This window comes from Drosophila mojavensis, unplaced genomic scaffold (genome assembly GCF_018153725.1).
Source record: "Drosophila mojavensis isolate 15081-1352.22 unplaced genomic scaffold, ASM1815372v1 contig_49, whole genome shotgun sequence".
NCBI classification, from domain to species: Eukaryota; Metazoa; Arthropoda; class Insecta; order Diptera; family Drosophilidae; genus Drosophila; species Drosophila mojavensis.
Window position 1 is genome coordinate 2,682,153 of NW_025318872.1, and position 19,716 is coordinate 2,701,868.

General features: G+C 43.4%; 6 protein-coding genes and 1 long non-coding RNA gene across 7 annotated transcripts; 3 read left to right on the forward strand and 4 right to left on the reverse strand.

Moving 5' to 3' along the window:
* Window positions 1-1,881, reverse strand: LOC6577953 (homogentisate 1,2-dioxygenase). Its single transcript, XM_002003848.4, has 8 exons — window positions 1,811-1,881; window positions 1,462-1,731; window positions 1,217-1,403; window positions 1,046-1,166; window positions 855-985; window positions 521-802; window positions 286-467; window positions 1-216 (listed from the first exon to the last, which is right to left on the reverse strand). Exons 1-8 carry the CDS (start codon window positions 1,823-1,825, stop codon window positions 88-90), a joined length of 1,317 nt encoding a protein of 438 aa, XP_002003884.1. The 5' UTR covers window positions 1,826-1,881; the 3' UTR covers window positions 1-87.
* Window positions 1,882-3,146: 1,265 nt separating this feature from the next.
* Window positions 3,147-8,474, reverse strand: LOC6577954 (MPN domain-containing protein CG4751). The gene is made up of 6 exons (XM_002003849.4): window positions 8,029-8,474; window positions 7,596-7,953; window positions 7,377-7,464; window positions 7,148-7,317; window positions 6,829-7,077; window positions 3,147-6,767 (listed from the first exon to the last, which is right to left on the reverse strand). Exons 1-6 carry the CDS (start codon window positions 8,368-8,370, stop codon window positions 3,649-3,651), a joined length of 4,326 nt encoding a protein of 1,441 aa, XP_002003885.1. The 5' UTR covers window positions 8,371-8,474; the 3' UTR covers window positions 3,147-3,648.
* A 237-nt stretch (window positions 8,475-8,711) lies between these two features.
* LOC116803949 (adult enhancer factor 1-like) lies at window positions 8,712-10,313 on the forward strand. The gene is made up of 2 exons (XM_032729229.2): window positions 8,712-9,522; window positions 9,601-10,313. The coding sequence occupies exons 1-2, from the start codon at window positions 9,442-9,444 to the stop codon at window positions 10,018-10,020; spliced, it is 501 nt and encodes a 166-aa protein (XP_032585120.1). The 5' UTR covers window positions 8,712-9,441; the 3' UTR covers window positions 10,021-10,313.
* A 113-nt stretch (window positions 10,314-10,426) lies between these two features.
* Window positions 10,427-11,723, forward strand: LOC6577955 (replication factor C subunit 3). The gene is made up of 2 exons (XM_002003850.4): window positions 10,427-10,587; window positions 10,645-11,723. The coding sequence occupies exons 1-2, from the start codon at window positions 10,528-10,530 to the stop codon at window positions 11,653-11,655; spliced, it is 1,071 nt and encodes a 356-aa protein (XP_002003886.1). The 5' UTR covers window positions 10,427-10,527; the 3' UTR covers window positions 11,656-11,723.
* On the reverse strand, window positions 11,643-16,976 carry LOC6577956 (nuclear pore complex protein Nup160 homolog). The gene is made up of 14 exons (XM_002003851.4): window positions 16,786-16,976; window positions 16,598-16,700; window positions 16,033-16,530; window positions 15,808-15,977; window positions 15,324-15,745; window positions 14,573-15,260; window positions 14,399-14,507; window positions 14,175-14,336; window positions 13,876-14,106; window positions 13,698-13,816; window positions 13,014-13,631; window positions 12,363-12,875; window positions 11,902-12,299; window positions 11,643-11,843 (listed from the first exon to the last, which is right to left on the reverse strand). The coding sequence occupies exons 1-14, from the start codon at window positions 16,871-16,873 to the stop codon at window positions 11,715-11,717; spliced, it is 4,248 nt and encodes a 1,415-aa protein (XP_002003887.4). The 5' UTR covers window positions 16,874-16,976; the 3' UTR covers window positions 11,643-11,714.
* Window positions 16,977-17,229: 253 nt separating this feature from the next.
* Window positions 17,230-18,073, forward strand: LOC6577957 (exosome complex component CSL4). The gene is made up of 2 exons (XM_044009168.1): window positions 17,230-17,517; window positions 17,572-18,073. The coding sequence occupies exons 1-2, from the start codon at window positions 17,329-17,331 to the stop codon at window positions 18,025-18,027; spliced, it is 645 nt and encodes a 214-aa protein (XP_043865103.1). The 5' UTR covers window positions 17,230-17,328; the 3' UTR covers window positions 18,028-18,073.
* Window positions 18,074-18,476: 403 nt separating this feature from the next.
* On the reverse strand, window positions 18,477-19,078 carry LOC116803950. The gene is made up of 3 exons (XR_004363980.2): window positions 18,952-19,078; window positions 18,775-18,887; window positions 18,477-18,675 (listed from the first exon to the last, which is right to left on the reverse strand). It is a non-coding gene; the product is annotated as an uncharacterized LOC116803950 (long non-coding RNA).
* Window positions 19,079-19,716: the final 638 nt, after the last annotated feature.

Here is a 19,716-nt window from a genome sequence, read left to right on the forward strand (position 1 = left end):
TTGTCAGCCACTCAATTATTTATTTATTGCAAACTCACTTAAATAAATGTCTTAGCACTAGTCCATAAAGCATCCATGTGTAGCGGCTCAATTGTCCAATTTGAAGTTGTTCTTGAGCGCCTGCCAGCATTCGTAGTACTGAGCATCCAGTTTTTGGCTCGTCTCGGCGCCCCATTTGGTCACAGCCAGGCTAAGCGACGACTCGAACATGAAGGCCTGAAGACGGAAGAGGAAGAGTGAGTAGTGTTAAGGTATTCTGGGGAAAACTGGGGTAAATCGACTTGCCTGAGTGCCATCAGCAATGCGTTCAGGCTTTAGTTCAGCCTTGGAGGCGCCTTCAAAGCAATTGGCATCCGGACCGTGGGGCGTCATCATTGAGTGTAGCGTAGCGCCACCAGCTGCAAATCCCTCCTCCTTGGCTTCATAGCGACCGAGTATGAGGCCCATGAACTCGCTCATGCAGTTTCCTTTAAGATAGATCTTAGGTAAACGTATATATCATATGGGAAACTGAACGCACTGTGATAATAGGGCGGACGGAATGTATGCTCCTGCACAGACCAGCGTGGCGGGAATATGACAAAGTCGGCGATGGCTGTGCCGGGCTTCAGGCTCGGGCAGGTGAGCACCGTGAAAATGCTGGGATCACAGTGATCGAAGCTAACCGAATTGATGACCATAAACCTCGAAAGATCGTATTTATAGGGCACGTAATTGCCGTGCCAGGCAACTACGTCGAAGACGCTGTGCTTTTGCTTGGCCACAAATAAGCTGCCTTGGTACTTGGAAATGACATTGAACTCTACAAGGAATGAAGAGTCAGTTGAATTCAAACGCGGGAAACCTCTCCCTACCCGTGTACGTCTCGCTATCAAACCAGGCAACTGGTGTCTCAAAGTCTCTAGGATTGGCCAGACCATTGGCCCCAATCGGACCCAGATCGGGCAAGCGGAAATGTCCATCGAATACTTCAAGGACGTAGCCCCTAAGATATAGAAATATCGGAGGGTATTACTTTGAGTGTATATATTCAATGGAGGCTTACCTGCACGGGGTCTTCAGTTTCACGGCAAAGCGAATGCCCTGTGGAATGACACAGATCTCATTGGGCGACACCGCCATGCGACCCAGCTCCGTCACGATATCCAGAGTTCCCTCCTGTGGCACTGATCAGGAGGTCAGTTAATACCATTATAACTGTCCGTCCGCCACTTACCTATGAGGAAATCGCCGTCGCTGTTGTAGAACGCCGAGTTGTGCATGGAGGCGTTGCACAGATAGACGTGCACGGCCAAGCCATGGCGAGCTCTTGCATCGCCCGCACCACAAACCGTGTGCAGCCCGTCGACAAAGGTCACACTCTCCTCCTTTGCTCCGGGTAAATCGAATGGTTTCCAACGTAACTGCAAATTCGGAAAAATGTTGATTGATTGGAGAAGAGTATCTTCAGGGTCGACTTACCTGATTTGGATTGGGCGGCTGCTCATCCCAATTGTGGCTCAGGTACTTGGCCCCTGCATACGGCAGGAAGGGCGTGTGCACAGCGCTGGGCAACTTCCTATATAGCCACGTGCGCACATTCTCGGAACGTGGCGCTGTGAAAGCGGAGCCGGACAGCTGCTCGGCGTAGAGGCCATACGGGCATTGCTGGGGCGAGTTCTGTCCTACGGGCAGGGAGTTGGGGCAGCGCTCATCCTCGGACGAGAAATGCCCACCAAAACCTGTTAGGTACTAAAATATGCAATGCCGTTAGCCATCTGCAATCCCACTATTTAAAATATTCCAGTCCGTCCTCTTGGATTGACCTTACCTTATATTCCGACATGTGTTTAAGCGAAGTGAGATGGTAACAGACTAAGGTTTCTCGGGCACAGATGGCTGGTATTTATATGAGAAGTGTGTGAACAAGTCCGTTTGCCTCTTATACCCTATAAACAGCATCATAAAAAGAGTGCTCACAGCGATAAGATGTGAAACTATACCAATTGCCTAGCATATCTTATTTTTCATTTATTTTCAGATTATGGGTGCCATAGAAAAATGAGAATTCAGGATAGAATGGTTTACTAAAATTGTATGTAACCTATTACAGCAGGAGGTGTTTCAGACCCCATTAAAAAATGTGTGCATACATACATATATATTTTTGATCAGTATGACGAGCTGAGTTGATCTAGCCATGTCCATTTTATAATCTGTACGTATTTATAAACGCGTTGATCTCAGAACCTGTAAAAGCTAAACTCAATGTTTTCCCAAACTAATTCCGTTTAAAATTCGAGGAATTCAACATATTCAAGGAATCACTATTACGATGTGCTTGTTTTGTGTGAGACCGAATAGTGCGGGAATGGATAACTACTTAAATTTCATAGCCCAGATTATTCAAGACTTTGGGTATCTCCTAGTCGAGTTGCCTCGACACTCTTGTTTCGGTTTAGATATCTTGTTGTTTTGATTATTTGCTGGGGAAACTAGTCGACGCGGTAAGCCGGTCCCCCACGAACAGCTAAACGGCACGTAAACACCTGTTCCTCGTTGCCTATGCATCATTATCAGTGCCACGCTTCGAAATGTTGTTATTGTTATGATCTGTCAACAACAGCAACAACAACAACAACAACAACAACAACTTTAATCATTTCATATTTTGCATAGCAGTTCAGCGGGTTCTGGATTCATTCAAATGGATCAAAACAAAAATTCGAACCGGTATTCGACCGGTAAAGCTAAGGGTAATGCTAAGACTAGATCGTAAGATCTAGTGTATGCTATATGATTTAGCCAGTATTTACTATTTAATATTGTAAACTAAATACCTAGTTTATATACTTTATTGCGGCAAAAGTCAATTTCAAAATATGCAGTATTACAGTTAATAATAAATGTTTGTTTGTTTGCTTGTTTGTCTGTTGCATATAAGTTTGTATGTATGTATGTACTATTTTAAAATACTTAAAGTACCTTTGTGCAGTAATTAAACCTAAAATAGTTTATAAATAATATGTGTTTAAGACGTCAAGCGCTCAAGAGACTCTCAAACATTCCCATTGCAGCCAAACAATCAACAGTATTGCATGGACTGACTGCGCACACCTATCTACATTTCTGTTGGGGTTTCGTTTCATTTTAAAAACTAGTTTCGTATTTAAAAATTGTGTTACGATGATCAGCATTGCAGTATGTGAATGTCATTAAGTATACTTCTTGATTGAATATCAAATGATATATATATGTTTAGTTGCCATAAAAATAAGTTCTCTAATGCAGAAGTTTTAGAATCTTTCGAACTCAACTCTCGAAATACTGGACTTCTCCTGTACCCTGCTCTAATTCTATTCCATTGTACATTCAATCTCCAGCAGTCAAGAATCTCAATTAGTCTACGATTGTGGCTCAAATCGGATGTTTACAGCGAGAATTATATATCTTATATGACTTTTACTTGGAGCTTAGGAGATTCGCGTGATGTACTATAGATATACATAGATATACATATATATATATATATGTATATAATGTTACATATATATTTATAATTGAATGCTCTGCTGCGTTAAGGGTAGATACTGATAAGGAAATACTGCATTAACTGGGACATGCGCTCGATATGGTTCAGGTCCACAGGCAGTGCCCTAGTCGCCTCTCCTAATCGTGGGATAAGTTCAAGACATCGTCGCTCACGTTGTTTTTCGGGATCTTCGCTGGCGGCGGTGCAGCCAGATCGGCCACCGAGGCGAACTCCATGCGCTTCTTGGGCATCGCGTTTCCCAGCAGTGCGCCCGGTGGAGCCAGTTCGCTGTAGAGGCGACTAAGGTCGGGCGAGGGACGTCGATGTGAGGAGCCACTGCTGCCATCCGACGGCGCCGGGGATGGCGTATTCGAGGGCACGCTTGATATGGCCAAATCCACTGCACTGAAATTGTATTTGCTGCCGGAATTGGAATTGCCACCGCCTGCACCACCGCCGCCGGCTCCCCCGCTGATCGACTTGGTGGGCGTGAGGCGCTCCAGGGCCGGCGAGGCGGACGACTCCCTTGTGCGCGCCGATGAAGGCGTCGTCGACTTTGGCGGCTTCATCATCATAGCCGATAGCGATTCCTGCTGAATCTTGAACAGAGCCGACGGCGACATGAACATGTTGTTCGCTGCCAACGTCGACTTCGACAATGGATCCGGTATGCCGTACTTTCCATGCTGAAAGAATGCGGCGTAGTCCTGCATCTTCTCCTGCGCCAAGGCATTGTAGTAGGCGGCCGAGTTGCTCAGCGTTGACGAAGATGGAACTCCTGTGGACATGGCTGCCGCCGCTGCTGCAGCTGCCGATGCTCCGCTGCTGCCTGATTTTGTGGCACTGCCCGCAGCAGCTGCCACAGCAGCAGCAGCGCCCGACGGTGTGGCGAATAGTGCGTCCAAATCGGCCGCTGCCTTATTCTGGCGGTACAGCAGCGCCTTGATCTCCGAGTCCTGCTTCTCCAGCTGCAGCAGCTGATTGAGCATGTCCGACTGCATATCCTTCTGCTTCTGCTTCAAGCTCACCGCGCCGCCGCCGCCAGTTGGCGCCAGCCCCCCAGCGCCAGCAGCCAGCAGAGCGGACAACTCGTTGTGCGCTCCACTCATGTGCTTGCTGCCCGTCGAGGCCATGGCGGCAGCAAACTGATTATTGGGGTCGAACAGCTTTGTGTAGGTCTGCAGCAGAGCTGTGTAGTCCGCCTGTGCTGCCGATTGCTGCTGCTGTTGCAGCTGCTGTTGTTGCTGCTGCTGTTGCTGTTGTTGTTGCTGTTGTTGCTGCTGTTGCTGCTGCTGCTGCTGCTGTTTCTTCGAACTGCTGCTGCTGCTGCTGGCAACAGGCGGCGGCGGTATCGAAGCAGCCGCAACTGCAGCCATTTGCTGCTGTAGGAACACGTTAAGGTCATTGCTCTGCTTGCTCTGCTGCTGCATGTAGGAATCGTAGCCCAGCAGCTTGGACGCTTGGATCAGATTGTTGTAGTCGGCGTTGAGCGCAGCTGCTGCCGCCGCTGCCGAGGCTGACGACGACGTTGCCGATGTTGACTTTGAGGATTTGCTGCTGCTCGGATTGGCGACCTGCTGATTGCCTGTCAGATAATTCAAGTCGGAGCCAAAGCCCAGGGTGCCCAGCGTTGTGGCGCCCAGTGCCTCGGCCTGCTGCAGCAGCAGCGCCGCATACTCCGGCGACCGGATGAGCTCACTCATCTTCAGCGGATCATTCTTGAGCTCGTCCAGCTCCTTCATGAGCTTTGTCTTGTACGAGTTCGACGATGAACTAGAATTGGACGAAGATGAGGACGCCGAGGACTTGGAGCGGTCCATCTTTGATTTGCTGCCGCCGTTATTATTGCTATTGTTATTATTGCTACCGCTGCCACCGCTGTTGCTGCTGCCAGACGGCATGGGCATGTTGAAGCTGTTCGAGTAGGCTGCCACTGCGGCCGCCACATTGGGATCGCTAAGATTGCCGAGCCCCGCAGCCACATTGCTGTTCTGCTTGGAGCCACCCACCTTCGCTGCAGCAGCAGCCAACTGATTGAGTGAGGAGCTGCCATAGTCTTTGCGCTGCTGCTGGAATAGCGAGGCCAAGTCGGCCTGCAGAAAGTTGGGCGGCAACTGGCCGGCCAGCTGGGCCAAGCTGGCGGCCATCAGATCATTGGCCGTGGGCAAGCAGGCGGCCGACGGCGGCACCAGCGGCGTAGTCAGATCGTACTTGTTGGGCGTGATGCTCGGGCTATTCCTCGCAATATCGCTCACACTGAACTTGCCCGGACTGGGCGCCGGCGAATTGCGAGTGCGTGAGGTGTGCGACGAGGCATCCGACTTCGCTGGCGAGGGCGAGGCACGCACCGGCAGCTCAAACTTGGCGGGACTGGCGGCATTCGACGGCAGCTGAATGTTCGTTGGGCTGTCCCGCGGCGATGCCGACTGCACGGCAGCAGCAACGGGTCCGCTGTTCGTACTCACTACTGGCGTTTGTGGCGGTAACAGTTGACTCACAGCTGACGCATTCAGCGGCATGGCGGGCACCACTGGAACTGTTGTGGCTGCTCCTGCTGCTACTGCAGCTACGGGTGTCGTATTTGTGGGATTCGGAGTGGCCAGCGGGGAGAGCATGCGCACTGGATTCATGTTGAGGCCCGAGGGCATGCAGAGCTGTTCCTGCAGCGACATTACCTTCAGTTCGCTGGCCTTCTGCTCAGCCTGCAGCGTGGTTTCCTCCTCCGATTTGCGGGCCATGTCAACGGCAGTCAACTGAAGACTCTCGCCCATCTGCTCCTCTTTCGGCTGTTGCTCCAGCTTAATATCATTTGCCAGGTCAGCTTGGGGAGGCGTCTCTGTTTTTACTACAACTTCATTGTCATTCTCATTGTCGATAATTTTAATGGTTTTCGGTGGTATAAAATCATCCTCCTGCTCACAGTCCAGGACGGCACAGAGCCAGTTCCACAGCGCCTTATCACTTTGTTTCGATGGAAATTTCGGATAGAGCGTGTTCTTTAACTTCTCGTTGTAGGTCACGTCATTGCTGTAGATATTACGAAATTTCACAATTTCGCCGCGAAACTGAGTGTAGTAATCAACGCAACTCTGTATTTCCGTGCGCACCTCCTCGGGTATCTCTTTATCGGGCAGCACAGAGTATTGCATTAGCATCGGTCGTCCATATTCCATTGACTGTTTATTCTCATTTGGGGGCACGATCCAAATGCACTTGACCACCGACTCCAGAGTGGGATTCTCCTCATAATAGGGAGCTGCCAAGGTAATAAAAGCAATTAATCTATATTTTATCTTCAGTAAATACAACTAACTTACAAATGATTAGTGAAACACATGGTGTATACGTCAGATCACTAACGCCCCGCATTCGTATCTGATAGTCGAGCTGTGCATCGCAATCGCGCAGAGTGGGCTCGGCCTGAAATTTGGGATGCGAGTGATACCAGCCGACGAGCAGCACTTGATCTTGTATCATCATTTTCTGTATATCTCGCTCTACTTCCGCTGCCCGTTGTCGATCGAAGCGCGTGCTACGACACGGATATGTTTTCGTAATTGTCAATGCTGCAAGGACAAAGAACAGTTTAACGTGACATCAAACACAAACAAGTTCAATTCTCGAGGCCGGACTCACTGTGCGTGTTCATATCCCAGGTGCCGCCCAGGTAACCGCACACCTCGCGCATCGTCAGGTGACAATGGAAGTCAGCCAATAGCAGGGCGGAGGAGGTGATGGTCAACAGAAACGGTTGCAATTTGCCAACCGAAGTGAATGGAATGGCCTCAATCATCATATTGGCATCACTGCAAGAAATACACACATTAAATCATGCGTTGAGGAAATCCTCTTTATTGCAACTTACTGAATTATATTGCGATTGGCAACCGTGTTGTGTGGAAATACTGTTCGTTTGACAACCAGATCTGGCGAATCGGTCTTGCGTTCTGTATCTAATAAAAAACAAATATAAATATCATTTTTATGTTATTATCAATGTTAGACTAGACTTTTCTAGAAGGCTATCAAGGCTCTTTTCATATATTTAATCTTCATTCAATTTAGTTTATTATTTTCTTATTACCTGGATCGCCGTCCTCGGGCGTAGACTCCTTTTGTAACGCACATTTTCTCAAATAGGTATTTTTATATGCATCCAGTTTCTTGCCCTTATACTTCACGGATGCCCAACCGCATCCGCTTTTCTTTTCGGGATTGATAATGCGCTTGCAGTGCATGGCCCAGGCGCTGGGCGTTAAGAATATGGTTTCAGTCTCTTGTGATTTAATTTTACCGTCTGACAGCAAATCGCCCACAAATTTTTGTCCTAGATAATCAATAGTCATCAATGATTTGCCTGGCTGCAAAACATTTGCGGCCATTAGTGTTTGCAAAGTGACTGTGCGGCCAGTCCCATTGAATCCTTCATAGTTTTCTTTCGCCTGTACATAGGGAAAAGGAACATTATTATAATTATATGAATTTTAATTATTTCAACTGTAACAAATGAAGCTCACCTCATCATCATTTTCGTCGTCGGGCCCATCGCTATCCACGTCCTTTTCGCACAGACTGTCGTCCAGGATGGATATCCGGCGGGGTGCACTATTTTCAGCTGGAGCTGCTTCTGTTTCCGCTGTTTCTGCATCGGCTTCGGCTTCAGCGGCATCCGACACAGACATATCGCGCTCCCCATCCGCATCGCCGTCGCTTACATCGTCATTTGTTGTTTGTGGCGGCTGAGGCGTCGAATCGCCCTCGCCATCACCCTCGCCGTCTGTGCTGCTGCCCATTTGATTTTCACGCGCTCCTAGTGGTTCGCCTTCGGGCAGTAAACCATTTTCCACACCGTTTTCCATACGCTTATTGTCTAGCCTTTTAAAAAAAAAAAACTATTAAAAAAATCACGATAAGCCGCAGCAGCCGCAGAATTTATGTATGTATTCCACGACTTTGCTTCTTCTTCTTCGTGCCTCAAACGAACATTGTTGGATTTCTGTTAACTTAACATTCGGCAAAAGTGCTATCGATAACAGCAAGACAAAATTATTTTAAAAGTAAATTAAATTAATTAATGAAAAAATATATTTAGATAATGCTCAGAATTATATATAATAATTTAATAGCATTTCAGTCTAATCAACTGGTTGAATAAATGCAAATACGTTTTTTCATAAATTGTGCACAAAATCTGCTAACTGGTTACCAATCGTTATCCGCAACAAATTAATAACATAACTATTAATAATACAGCTGTTTTAAAAATTTATCGATAATTAGTTTCACACTCAGAGCAATTTGCAGCACCAAAGAAAATGTATAAAAGTTGAGCGAAAAGAGTGCTGACCACTTGATTTATAATATAAAAAATAAACAAACACAGTTGATTATTTAACTATAATTTGTAGACCTATATTTCGTTTACGCGATACTGCCAATAACTCGTGCTACAATAAACAACTTCTGTGGAGCATGTTTACAAGATTTGGATAAATCAAAAAGCACACAACTGCAACATAATTTGAAAGACACTCTCAATTGGCAGATGGAATACAACCGATAACAAGATTGAATTTAACCATGCCAACTCGTTTTTTGCCATAACTGTTATACCAAAATCGGCATATTTTGCAAATTTGCAGAGATGTCCATCTGTTCAAAAATTGCTCTTAGCGAGATAACGGCCGAAAATCTCGAAATAATGGAAAATACTAAATTTAAACTGATATGCGCAACATGCTTTAAAGTTAAATTGGGGAATCGTGCTTTTTCTCCTGAGCAACAGAATTTCATGCAACTTTTCAGGAATTAGTGATAAACCATCTCTAGCTAAAGCTATATGTAAACATTGCACTCAGAAATGTGAAACATTTCTTGAATTTCAAAAGACAGTGCAAAGGAGTCAACAATATCTCAAATCCACTATAGATATGATAGGACTAGATGAGAAACTTAAACAAAATATACATGAAAATGGCACTGAGGGAAGCGAACACAATCCACAACTCTTGGTGAATAAAATTTACAGGGTATTTTTAATTTTTAGTAAAATAATATTAATTTTTTATTTTATTTATTTTTTTTTATAGCGCATCAACAAAAGAGAACTTGATTTTTCCGAAACTGGCAGTGAATCTGAAATAGATAAAATTATAATTGATTCATCCACTGCAGTAAATCAATGTCCATTTTGTCAACGAAAGTTTAAACGCAAGACCCACTTAAATGGCCATGTCAGATTGGTCCACGAAGGGATTCGTCCCCATAAATGTGGCTTTTGCGAACGCTCATTTGGACTGCCCAGAACCTTACGCATCCATATAATGGGTCACACAAAAGAGCGTCCCTTTACGTGCAACATTTGTCAGAAATCGTTTCGGCAAAAGACTGAATTGAATCTTCATATGAATAACCATTTGTCTAACTCGGAATTTAGATGTCCAATTTGCTCGCGTGATCGCGCTAGCCAAGAGGACCTAGACTCCCACATATCTCGGCACAATAACTAGGAAGGATATCAGTGCAGTACGTGTGGACGAAAATTTAAGAGACGTTGTCATCTGAAAGAACACGGTGATGCAGTGCATCTAAAGCCCATACTAACTGTGGAAAGGCTTTCGGCGCACACAAAACCCTCTACACACAACAAAGGACGCACACTGGAGAACGCCCATACAATTGCCATATGTGTAATAAACCGTTTTCGAGTAAGGCAAGTCTTTCTCGACATGTACATTCTCATAATGAAACGCTCGTGAAAGAAAAACTTATTGAGTAAATATATTAGTCACCAAAAATGAAATGATTTGCTCGCTTTGATTATTCCGTTTTCGAATTCCAGCCATTATGAAATATCGTCAGAAATATCAAAAATACATATCGATAGTTGGAAATAAGAAACATATCGGCAGAGCTATCGATTGGTTATCGTAAAAAAAGCGCGCAGGCACAAAGAAAGCCGGAATAAATTTGGACTTGTTCTGTTAAGTGGTAAAGGTGTTAAATAATAAGCTTCAATGGCCCTTTGGGTAGACAAATACCGACCCCGTGAACTATCCAAACTGGATTATCACAAAGTAAATATATATTTTATGTAGTGTGCGATTCTTTGACTTATATTGGTAACATTTTAGGACCAGGCTGAAAACCTACGCAATCTATGCAAACAAAGTGATTTTCCCCATCTCATGTTTTACGGCCCATCCGGAGCTGGTAAGAAGACCCGGATAATGTGTCTGCTGCGTGAAATGTATGGGGCCGGAGTAGAGAGACTACGCAACGAAACAATGAACTTCACAACGCCTTCAAATCGAAAGATTGATATAATGACAGTGGGGAGCAACTACCACCTGGAGGTGAATCCCTCAGATGCTGGCATGTACGATCGGACTGTTGTCATAGACTTAATCAAGCAAGTGGCACAAACGCATCAAATAGACGTCAACGGCCAACGCGAGTTTAAAGTAATCGTTATCTCTGAGGGAGACGAACTCACCAAAGACGCTCAGCATGCGCTGCGTCGCACCATGGAAAAATACGTCGCTACATGCCGCATTATACTCTCCGTCAATTCCACGTCTCGCATCATTCCAGCCATTCGCTCGCGTTGCCTGGGCATCCGAGTGCCAGCACCAAGCGAGGCGGAAATGATAGCCGTCCTACAAAACACATGCAAGCGCGAGGGCCTCGTATTGCCGCCGGAGTTGGCCAAGCGGGTGGTCGAGAAATCCGAAAGGAATATGCGAAGAGCTCTACTCATGTTGGAGGCCTCCAAAGTGCAGCAATACCCCTTCACAGCGCAGCAGCAAATCGCCGAGCTGGACTGGCAAGTGTATCTGCGCGAGACAGCAGCCCAAATTGTGAGCGAACAAACGCCAGCCAAACTGGAAAAGATTAGGGATCGTTTGTACGAACTGCTTTCACAAGGCGTGCCACCGAATCTCATCTTTCGCGGCCTCGTCGAGCAGCTGGTTAACAACTGTGATATGTCCATCAAGGCCAAGACATTGGAGTACGCAACACAATACGAGCATCGCATGCAGAATGGAGCAAAGCATATTTTCCATTTAGAGGCATTCGTGGCGCAATTTATGAACATCTACAAAAAGTTTCTCGCCGAACTGGTGATGACTGATGATTTTTAACATAATTATAATAATATATATAATCTTTCTATGAAACCCACAAAATACATTAGAAACTCTTAACCGAATATTTGCCGCTGCTGCCGATTTTGTCTGTCAGTTAATATGGCTAACTTCATTTTATCGTCAGTGGTGCGCTTCACAGTCTCAATATATCGGGCAACCTCCTCCTCCAGCTTGGCATGTGCCTGCAATTGATCAGTCAAATATTATGTGAAATATACAAGCACAATTGGGATCACTTACCACTTCGTATTCGATATGCTGACTGCCATTGACGTGCAGGCCGTGCAGGAGTAGATCTATTGTGTTGATGGGGAACGCCAGCTGTGGACTGGTCACGTTCACTGAATGTTGAAAGTCGAAATATTCGCTGCCTGCTCCCAGCATGGCGCCAATCATTTCGCATGCCAAATCGGCTGCGTCGAGCAAGCGATTATGCTTCACCAGCAAATAAAGAAACTCCCGGGAGTTAGCCAGCTTGTATGAGTCGTACAGCCATTGGGGCAGAAATGCATTCAAGTTAAGTATACGATTAGCGACACATTTACGTATTGAAGTCGATTCATTCAGCTCATTGTCGACAACTAGTTTTTGCAGCAGCGACCAAGCCATGTCCGCTGCACTGCTGCGATGAGGCAGATCTATAAAACAGGATATATATTTATTTTGCATGTTTAAATTAGATAAATTAATATGATTTATACCGGCTAAGTCATTGTTCTGCAGCCAACACCAAGCATCCTTAGTCTTATCCTCAGAGATGCTAACACAGGCAGCCGTCAGACTCTCGAATATGGGCAGCACAGAGAACGAATGGCCCCGTGCGAGCTTCAGTGCTGCTGTATATAGACCACAAGTGGCCAAAAGGTAAGACAGCTCCTCAGCGTCGGCCATTTCATAGGCGCCGACATCCTTGCGATGTTGCGCCAGTTCTTTTAGAGCCTCTGCGTGTAGCAGCTCTCGACGAATATCGTTTAATTCAAGTACAACGACTTCATGGACTCTTTCAATATCCTGTAAATCGTCCTCGTTGTTGGACATTTCCATGGCAGCCTTATCGTCGCCAATTGTGGGCTTAGCAATCCATCTATAGCGACTATCCACTAAATACAGTGAGTTTATGCAAACCAGTAACGACGAGCATCGTTTCTGGAGCGCATCGGGTGCATCACTGTCCACGTGTAGACGCATGGCCTGCTCGTACATGACAGTCGCAGCTGTGAAAGCAATAAATATAATCAATATATATATACAATATATATATACAATATATATATACAATATATATATACAATATATATATACAATATATATATACAATATATATATACAATATATATATTCAATTAATTTACCTTTACGCATATTTCCTTTGTTTGAATGAAATGCGTACAGAAAATTATAGACTTCGTTCTGATCGATACTCAGCGATCGTGCACGAGACTCAACAATATTCTCGAATTCCTCTTGCAGGCTATTATAAGGCAATTGCATGAGCAGATCAAAGCGTTTACATTGGAATAGCATTATGACCAACTGACGTAGACAATCCTTTCGACGCGACGTATCCGCATTGTAGACCAAAGCATGATAGGCCTCCTCGTAGTGGCCCAGTTGCAAATGGTTATTAAATACTATAGACTGGAACATGGGCAATTGGGGATCATCCCCAGTCAGCCTGTTCATAGCTACATGGGCCAATTGAATGATATAATCGTATCCCGAATGCTGTTCAAATAGCTGAATAACTTTGAGGTAATAATGTACCAAGGCCTGTTTGGTTTCGTCTTTTGTTGGCACAATTTTCTGTCTTTTGAGAACGTTTGAAAGCGTGGAATAGAGTGGAGTGTTTTTCAGAACTTGCTGAAACAAGAATGGCTCCTTGAGCACACTCTCTTGAACTTGCTCGAACAGCTTGATTGCTTTATGTGGTTCGCCGCAATCCAAAAGCGAAACTGCCAGCATGAATCTTCCTGAAATATAATAATAGTTAGCCACCGAACTTAGCATAAGAACCTTCAATATGTATATGTATTTACGTGAATCAGTTTTCTCGGCACACCAGCCCGACAATAAGCGTTCATAATCTTGAATAATTATATGATGGCATGTGCCAAAAAGCCATTCAGGGAATACATCATTCCATGCCTCTGGCCAGCTGAGATAAAATTTGTAAATTATTGTAATGAACAGAATCAAAGTATCTTTTCTACTTACAGCATTTGATTAATGCAGCCAACCAACTGTAGCAGAATCTGGCGCATTGACAACTGCTGCACTAATGCATTGGGATCCTTCAACAGCATCGAGAGTGCGCTAAATAAGCCCTTTGACTGCAAGAACAGGCATAACAGCGTTGTTTGATTGTTCAAATATATTCTGCTCGAATAGGGCCTCGTATATCCGCTGAAAAGCTGTGCACGCGTCAAACGCTGAATAGAAACCTCACTGCACATGTAAAAAAAATAAACAAAGGTTAAACGATTCTTAACATTAAATAATTAGTTGCATATTACAAGTTAACTGGCGTATTGAGGGAAATTGGTGTCTCGGAAATCCAGACAAGTGTGTAGTAGGAGTTCAAGAAATTGACATTAGTTGTAATAGTGTAGTCGCTCTTAGAACCACTTCCATATAGAATGTACTGTAGAATCAAAAGATTTCGGCAAACGGCAAAGCTGACAAATAAAATTAAAATATATTATTTAAATATATTATCAAACTGTAATTTGATTCCCACCGTATCATTGCCATTTGCTTGACTGTCTCAGCGAGAATCGAAATTCCATATTCGCTGCCAAACAATGCTCCTGTCGACTGGAGAAACCTTGTGGACTTGGAGTAACCGCCTGAAAATTATGATTCCAGATTTAGCAGCAGTCAAAAAATGCACTTTACTTTATTCGAAATATACCTGCGGAGTCGGGATACGCATCTTCGTCGACAATGGCAAGGAAATCAAGCAGCATATTAATGGCTGCATCCACAATCGGGATCGATATCAACTTCTTTTTGAATTTCTCGACAGTTCCAATCGGCAGTGCGATTCCATCGTTATCATCGTTATCATTATATTCATCACTCTTTGTAATTTGAATCAACAATTTTGAAAGAACTTTATCGTCGCGTTGGTAGATTTTCTTTTCCATTTCGATTTTAATATCTTCGCTCAAAATCTTTTCCAATTGGTTGATGACCACCATTAGGTCAATAAACCCGTGGGCAGCTACAATATCGTTTCGGCAATAAGGTGCCACATATGATGCCACATCCGAGTTGTGTTCCCCGACAAGCATTAAATGTTCGAGCATTTCACATGGACGCAGCAACGCAAAGGATTGCCTTCGAATAATGCAAACAGCATCCATGGCACCCAGAACGGATAAGCCCGTTGGCTCAGAGAACTTGACATGATATTGCTCGCAGCAGGAGTAGAAACGATCCCAGAGTCTGGTCGCAATCTCCAAATACTCATCGTCGCTAACAACAAAGTCTTTCAGTTCATTTTGTATCTCATCCTCGACCGTCTGACAGACCTGCTCCTTGAGCATACCCATTGTTATCTGCTTAATATCAAACTGCATGTTAGCGCGCATGAACATCTGTGTAAAGAAAATAACCATAATTAATTTCTCATCGTTAGACAGATATAACTGTGAGCTTACATAAAGTGCCTTGGCGATCACGTTAATATCAAATCGACCCGGATGAAATATATAGGAACAGTATGCTTCTCGTGGGTCGACACCTTGCTCTATGGTGAGGCAATATCGATCCGGTGGAGGCTCCAATGCAGCAGACACCCATTTAACTGACTTGTCTTCCTCTAAGAAAATTGCCGACACATTGAATTCACCCTCAGCATTGCTCCACAATGTCCAAATATGCGAGCGAGTAGCATCGAAGTCAGCTAAATCCATTTCAGGAGCTGGCACCTTATGGCGCAGCGTCAAGCCTACAGTTTTAGTGTTCGCGTCGTTCGCTTGATTACAAACAATGCTCAGACAAATGAATTCGGATTCCTTTTCATGCGACAAAAATACACAGAAATTATGATCATCTATTTTACGTAGCAAACTGTTTTGTGCTAAATATACAAACAAATAATTAGATAAATATGATTACATTTTTAGAGCTTATAAAACTTACGACCCTGAGCACCTTGAGAGTCGACACATGCATAAGAGGCAACACTCTGTAAAGTGGCCACCGACCACAATCGAAGCTCGTTATTTCTATAAAGAACCAAGAGAAACATTTCACCTTCGATACGACTAAATGCCATTGATACAGCTCCCTCCAAACTTTCGCCTCGACCACTGCAATGGAATTCAATCACTATTTATTTAATTAGTTATCTACTTCAAGACTTACGTCAGGGCGCCTTTAAGGTTGCTCAAAAAACGCGGCATTAAATGTGACTCTTTGATTTCATGTGAAACCGTGCCGCCCGTTCGACTGTTCATAATATAAAGCATAAGTTTTGAATGATAGTCGACTGCAAAAAAGGCCTCTTCTTTATCTTCCAACATATCGGAGGCTGCAAGATGTGGCACATTGATAGCCATGGTTCCATCTAGCACATAGAATGTGCTGCGGTCCTTCAAGAATGCGGAAGCATCATAAAATATGGAATTCCTATGCGATTCGGGTGAAATAGATGATGATAATTTTGTATTGTCCGTGTGCAATGGAAACACAATCCTATGAATGCTGCTGACGGTCACCGCCAACAGATTGACGGTGTCTCCCTGTTCGGCGAGCGAGACATTTAGAATCGCGGAATCCGTAAAGCGTAAACGAAGGTGGTTTCTCAGAAGCGATACATCTAAGCTAACTTCAGATAGTTCCACGATATCTTGATATGTACGCCTGGAATAATATGCATCCGTTAATCAAATATGTATTACATGTATTTAATTATCCAAGCAATGCTTACCAATAAATAAAGCGATTCCTATTTTGGCCATTGGTCGAAAAATTGTAGCAATAGCTACCCGACTTGCCAAAAGTCTTGATATCCTGCAGTGTACTTTGTGTACCTATTTCAGTCAGAAAAAAAAATACATTTAGCATTATTTACGAAACCTCTCTAAGGCTCCAATGGAGTGGTACCACGCAACGCACCTGTATTTATTTCGACTTCTACCCACTCCTCGGGGTTTATATTTTTAGGAATAACTTCCCGATAGCTCATATTAGATTTTGTGTTCATCGTAAATTAAAAATGCAATGCCAAATATTGGAAATATCTCGCAGATTTGCGGTAGCCGGCGAAAAACACGCGCGACTTATCGTTTGCTAATGTTATCGATTGCGTTAGTGATGGCAAGTTACTATCAATGGGACTCGATTTGAATATTTATCGAGTCACAGTTCCGTAGTAATTCCAATAACATCGAATGTATGTGTGGTAAATTAAAACTCAGAATGATTGCTATATTCAGTAGCTTATACTAATTATTCCATTGCCAAAAAATTATATATAAATAACCATATTCGATATATTGCTCACTATGGAACTAGTACCCCTTACGAGCATCACTGGTTAAATTACGAGTAAACACTGTTAACTACAGTGCTCGAAATGTTAACACAAGGCACCAAAGCATGTGCCGACTTGTTGTTAGTGAGTTGCAAAAGTTATTTCGCTTTTGATCTAATAAAAACATGACAGAAAATATGCAGAACACGGATACTTTATCTCAAAATGAGGATGATATGCTCATTTGCCTGCCTGGAGACCGTCTGTGTCGCGTGGAGGACAACATCGTTGTAGGTCAAGGCACATACGAACAAGGGGGCTATATTTATGCCAGTAAATCGGGAATTATTAATATTGACGAATCAAATGAAAAAGTAAATATAACGGCTAATTTATGTGAACATTAATTTAATCCATTTCCATTTCAGTGCCAAATTGTAAGTGTACACAAGCCTGGCTTCCATTTGACCATTCCGGCAACAGGAGATGTTGTCACAGCTCGGGTTCTAGTGACGACACCAAAGTTCGCCAAGTGTGCGATATTTTGCGTGAGGAATGTGTTACTCGAGAGCAGTTACCGCGGTCTGTTGCGCAAGGAGGATGTCCGCGAAACGGATAAAGATCGTGTGGATATTTACAAGTCATTCAAGCCCGGCGATGTCATATTGGCGCGCGTTGTCAACCAAATGGAGCAATCCTTTATGTTAAGCACAGCGGAGGCAGAACTCGGCGTGGTGGTGGCCTATGCTAGTGATTATCGGAAGAATCGAATTCCCATGGTGCCCATTGGTTGGAGCGAAATGCAGTGTCCCCAAACGACGATTAAGGAGCCAAGAAAGGTGGCAAAAGTATTGCCCGAGAGTTCAATTAAGTCTGAGAAATAAAACAATTATTTACAGAGTAAAAATATCTCATTTGATTCAAATATCATATCAGCATCTTGCTTGTCTTTCTATATAAAATTAGAAATTTTAATGTTAACCTATTGAAAGGATTTTTGTATGCAATTGAAAGAATGTATTCTTGGATCTTCACTTTAAGCAATTCTTTTTGCATTCCTTTTCGGAATCAAACAGATTTTTTGTGCCCTGGCATCCTCCATAAATAAAAGATTCGCACAGTTTTTTTGCCTTTATAAAGCGCCACATTGTAAACATCGCTCTACAAGGACCTGTTTTACTTGGTTCGGCGTCGCATATCTCTGATGGATAGTATGATTATTTTGGTAGCCGTTAACTTAAGTGACTTACTTACTCGCATTATAAGAGTAGCAAACATGAATAAAAAGTAGAAGGATTCCAATCATAGGCCAAACGTAGCACTTCATTTTAATTTTAAATGTAAATTTTCAGGAATTCTTAATTTTGGAATTGTTGACAAAACTTGTTTGCCTACTAACAATCAATTGATAGAAACTGACGTTTTCTTTGTTCATATGGCTTGGGTTATTCCAAAGCCTTATCGTTCAAGTGGGCATGAATCCCATGGTCAATACAGAACTATTGCAAAAATCAAGTGCCAAGCTTTACACTCTATAATTGTTGAGCAAGATCAATTATAACGAATGTGCCGTGATTTTTTTAAATATTGTTAACTTTGGAAAAAGAAAATTCGAATATACAGGGACTTACCAACACAAATTTCAAGCACAGCTCGCCGCCCTGATCAAGAATATATATACTATACCGCAGCGCCTTCTCCCTACATCATATATTCTTACAAAACCATTATACCCTGATTTTCCCTTTTAAATGGTTCAATAGTAACGGTAAATTAGAAATGGTGCTTCAAATAATTTATATAATTACCGGATAATATTATAAGACCAGAACTTCTGATATTTAGAAAGTATTCATTCTATTGAAGAATTTCAATGACTGGTGCTCAAATTTAAAATTTGTTAAACATGTTGATAAATATTTGTATTAATACCCAGACGATTTCTGTAGTACCTTGAATTGATTAATTCGTCGTTAATCGCCTAGTCAAACTTTTGTTATATTGCCAACCGTAATCAATTAATTACCCAATTTAATGGCCCTTTGACTCGACTGTTCTGATTGTCTTTCAGAAAGGGCCAATTTATGGGGCAAAGCTATAAATAGTTCTCGTGCAGAGCATAAAACAAATACCATTAGGAATTTGTCAATTCGGTGCTAAATGCAATAACAACACGAATTATGCTGCCAGCCAAAATGGAAATGGAATCGCGTGCTCGGGCATTTTAGATGGCTATAACTAATTCAAGCCTTGTATCTCAGCGCAGGTAAGTAGGTCCGCAGGGTCAATGACTAAGTTGATGGCAGTGTTACAGGTGTGTGCACAACAAAAAACGGCTTAAAACATACCCACGCGTGCTCCCTCTCTCTCTCTCTCGCTCTCGCTCTCTTTTCAACAAATATGTTGCAATGGACAGGGAAATGGACAGACAGCCAGCCAGCCAATCATTGTTTGATCAATAAGCAGCACAACTTGTTTTGGCCATTACGATGCCGGTTAATATTCAATTGAAAATAAATAAAACCAATATGATATTCAAATGAATCGCTCGGCAGTCAGTAGACAGTGTCTTA

Bases quoted from the DNA above. Each gene is read 5' to 3' on its own strand.
- LOC6577956 (XM_002003851.4), bottom strand. From the start codon at position 16,873: ATGAACACAAAATCTAATATGAGCTATCGGGAAGTTATTCCTAAAAAT. The intron at 16,531-16,597 runs GTAAGCATTGCT...ATATTATTCCAG, and splicing joins AGGAATCGCTTTATTTATTG to GCGTACATATCAAGATATCG. The intron at 14,337-14,398 runs GTGGGAATCAAA...TTTATTTGTCAG, and splicing joins AAGCAAATGGCAATGATACG to CTTTGCCGTTTGCCGAAATC.
- LOC6577957 (XM_044009168.1), top strand. From the start codon at position 17,329: ATGACAGAAAATATGCAGAACACGGATACTTTATCTCAAAATGAGGAT. The intron at 17,518-17,571 runs GTAAATATAACG...TTTCCATTTCAG, and splicing joins TTGACGAATCAAATGAAAAA to TGCCAAATTGTAAGTGTACA.
- LOC6577955 (XM_002003850.4), top strand. From the start codon at position 10,528: ATGGCCCTTTGGGTAGACAAATACCGACCCCGTGAACTATCCAAACTG. The intron at 10,588-10,644 runs GTAAATATATAT...GTAACATTTTAG, and splicing joins CCAAACTGGATTATCACAAA to GACCAGGCTGAAAACCTACG.
- LOC116803949 (XM_032729229.2), top strand. From the start codon at position 9,442: ATGATAGGACTAGATGAGAAACTTAAACAAAATATACATGAAAATGGC. The intron at 9,523-9,600 runs GTGAATAAAATT...TTTTTTTTATAG, and splicing joins AACACAATCCACAACTCTTG to CGCATCAACAAAAGAGAACT.
- LOC6577953 (XM_002003848.4), bottom strand. The intron at 1,167-1,216 runs GTAAGTGGCGGA...CCTCCTGATCAG, and splicing joins CGACGGCGATTTCCTCATAG to TGCCACAGGAGGGAACTCTG. The intron at 217-285 runs GCAAGTCGATTT...TTCCGTCTTCAG, and splicing joins GCATTGCTGATGGCACTCAG to GCCTTCATGTTCGAGTCGTC.
- LOC6577954 (XM_002003849.4), bottom strand. From the start codon at position 8,370: ATGGAAAACGGTGTGGAAAATGGTTTACTGCCCGAAGGCGAACCACTA. The intron at 7,465-7,595 runs GTAATAAGAAAA...GTTTTTTATTAG, and splicing joins GCCCGAGGACGGCGATCCAG to ATACAGAACGCAAGACCGAT. The intron at 7,318-7,376 runs GTAAGTTGCAAT...TATTTCTTGCAG, and splicing joins GCCAATCGCAATATAATTCA to TGATGCCAATATGATGATTG.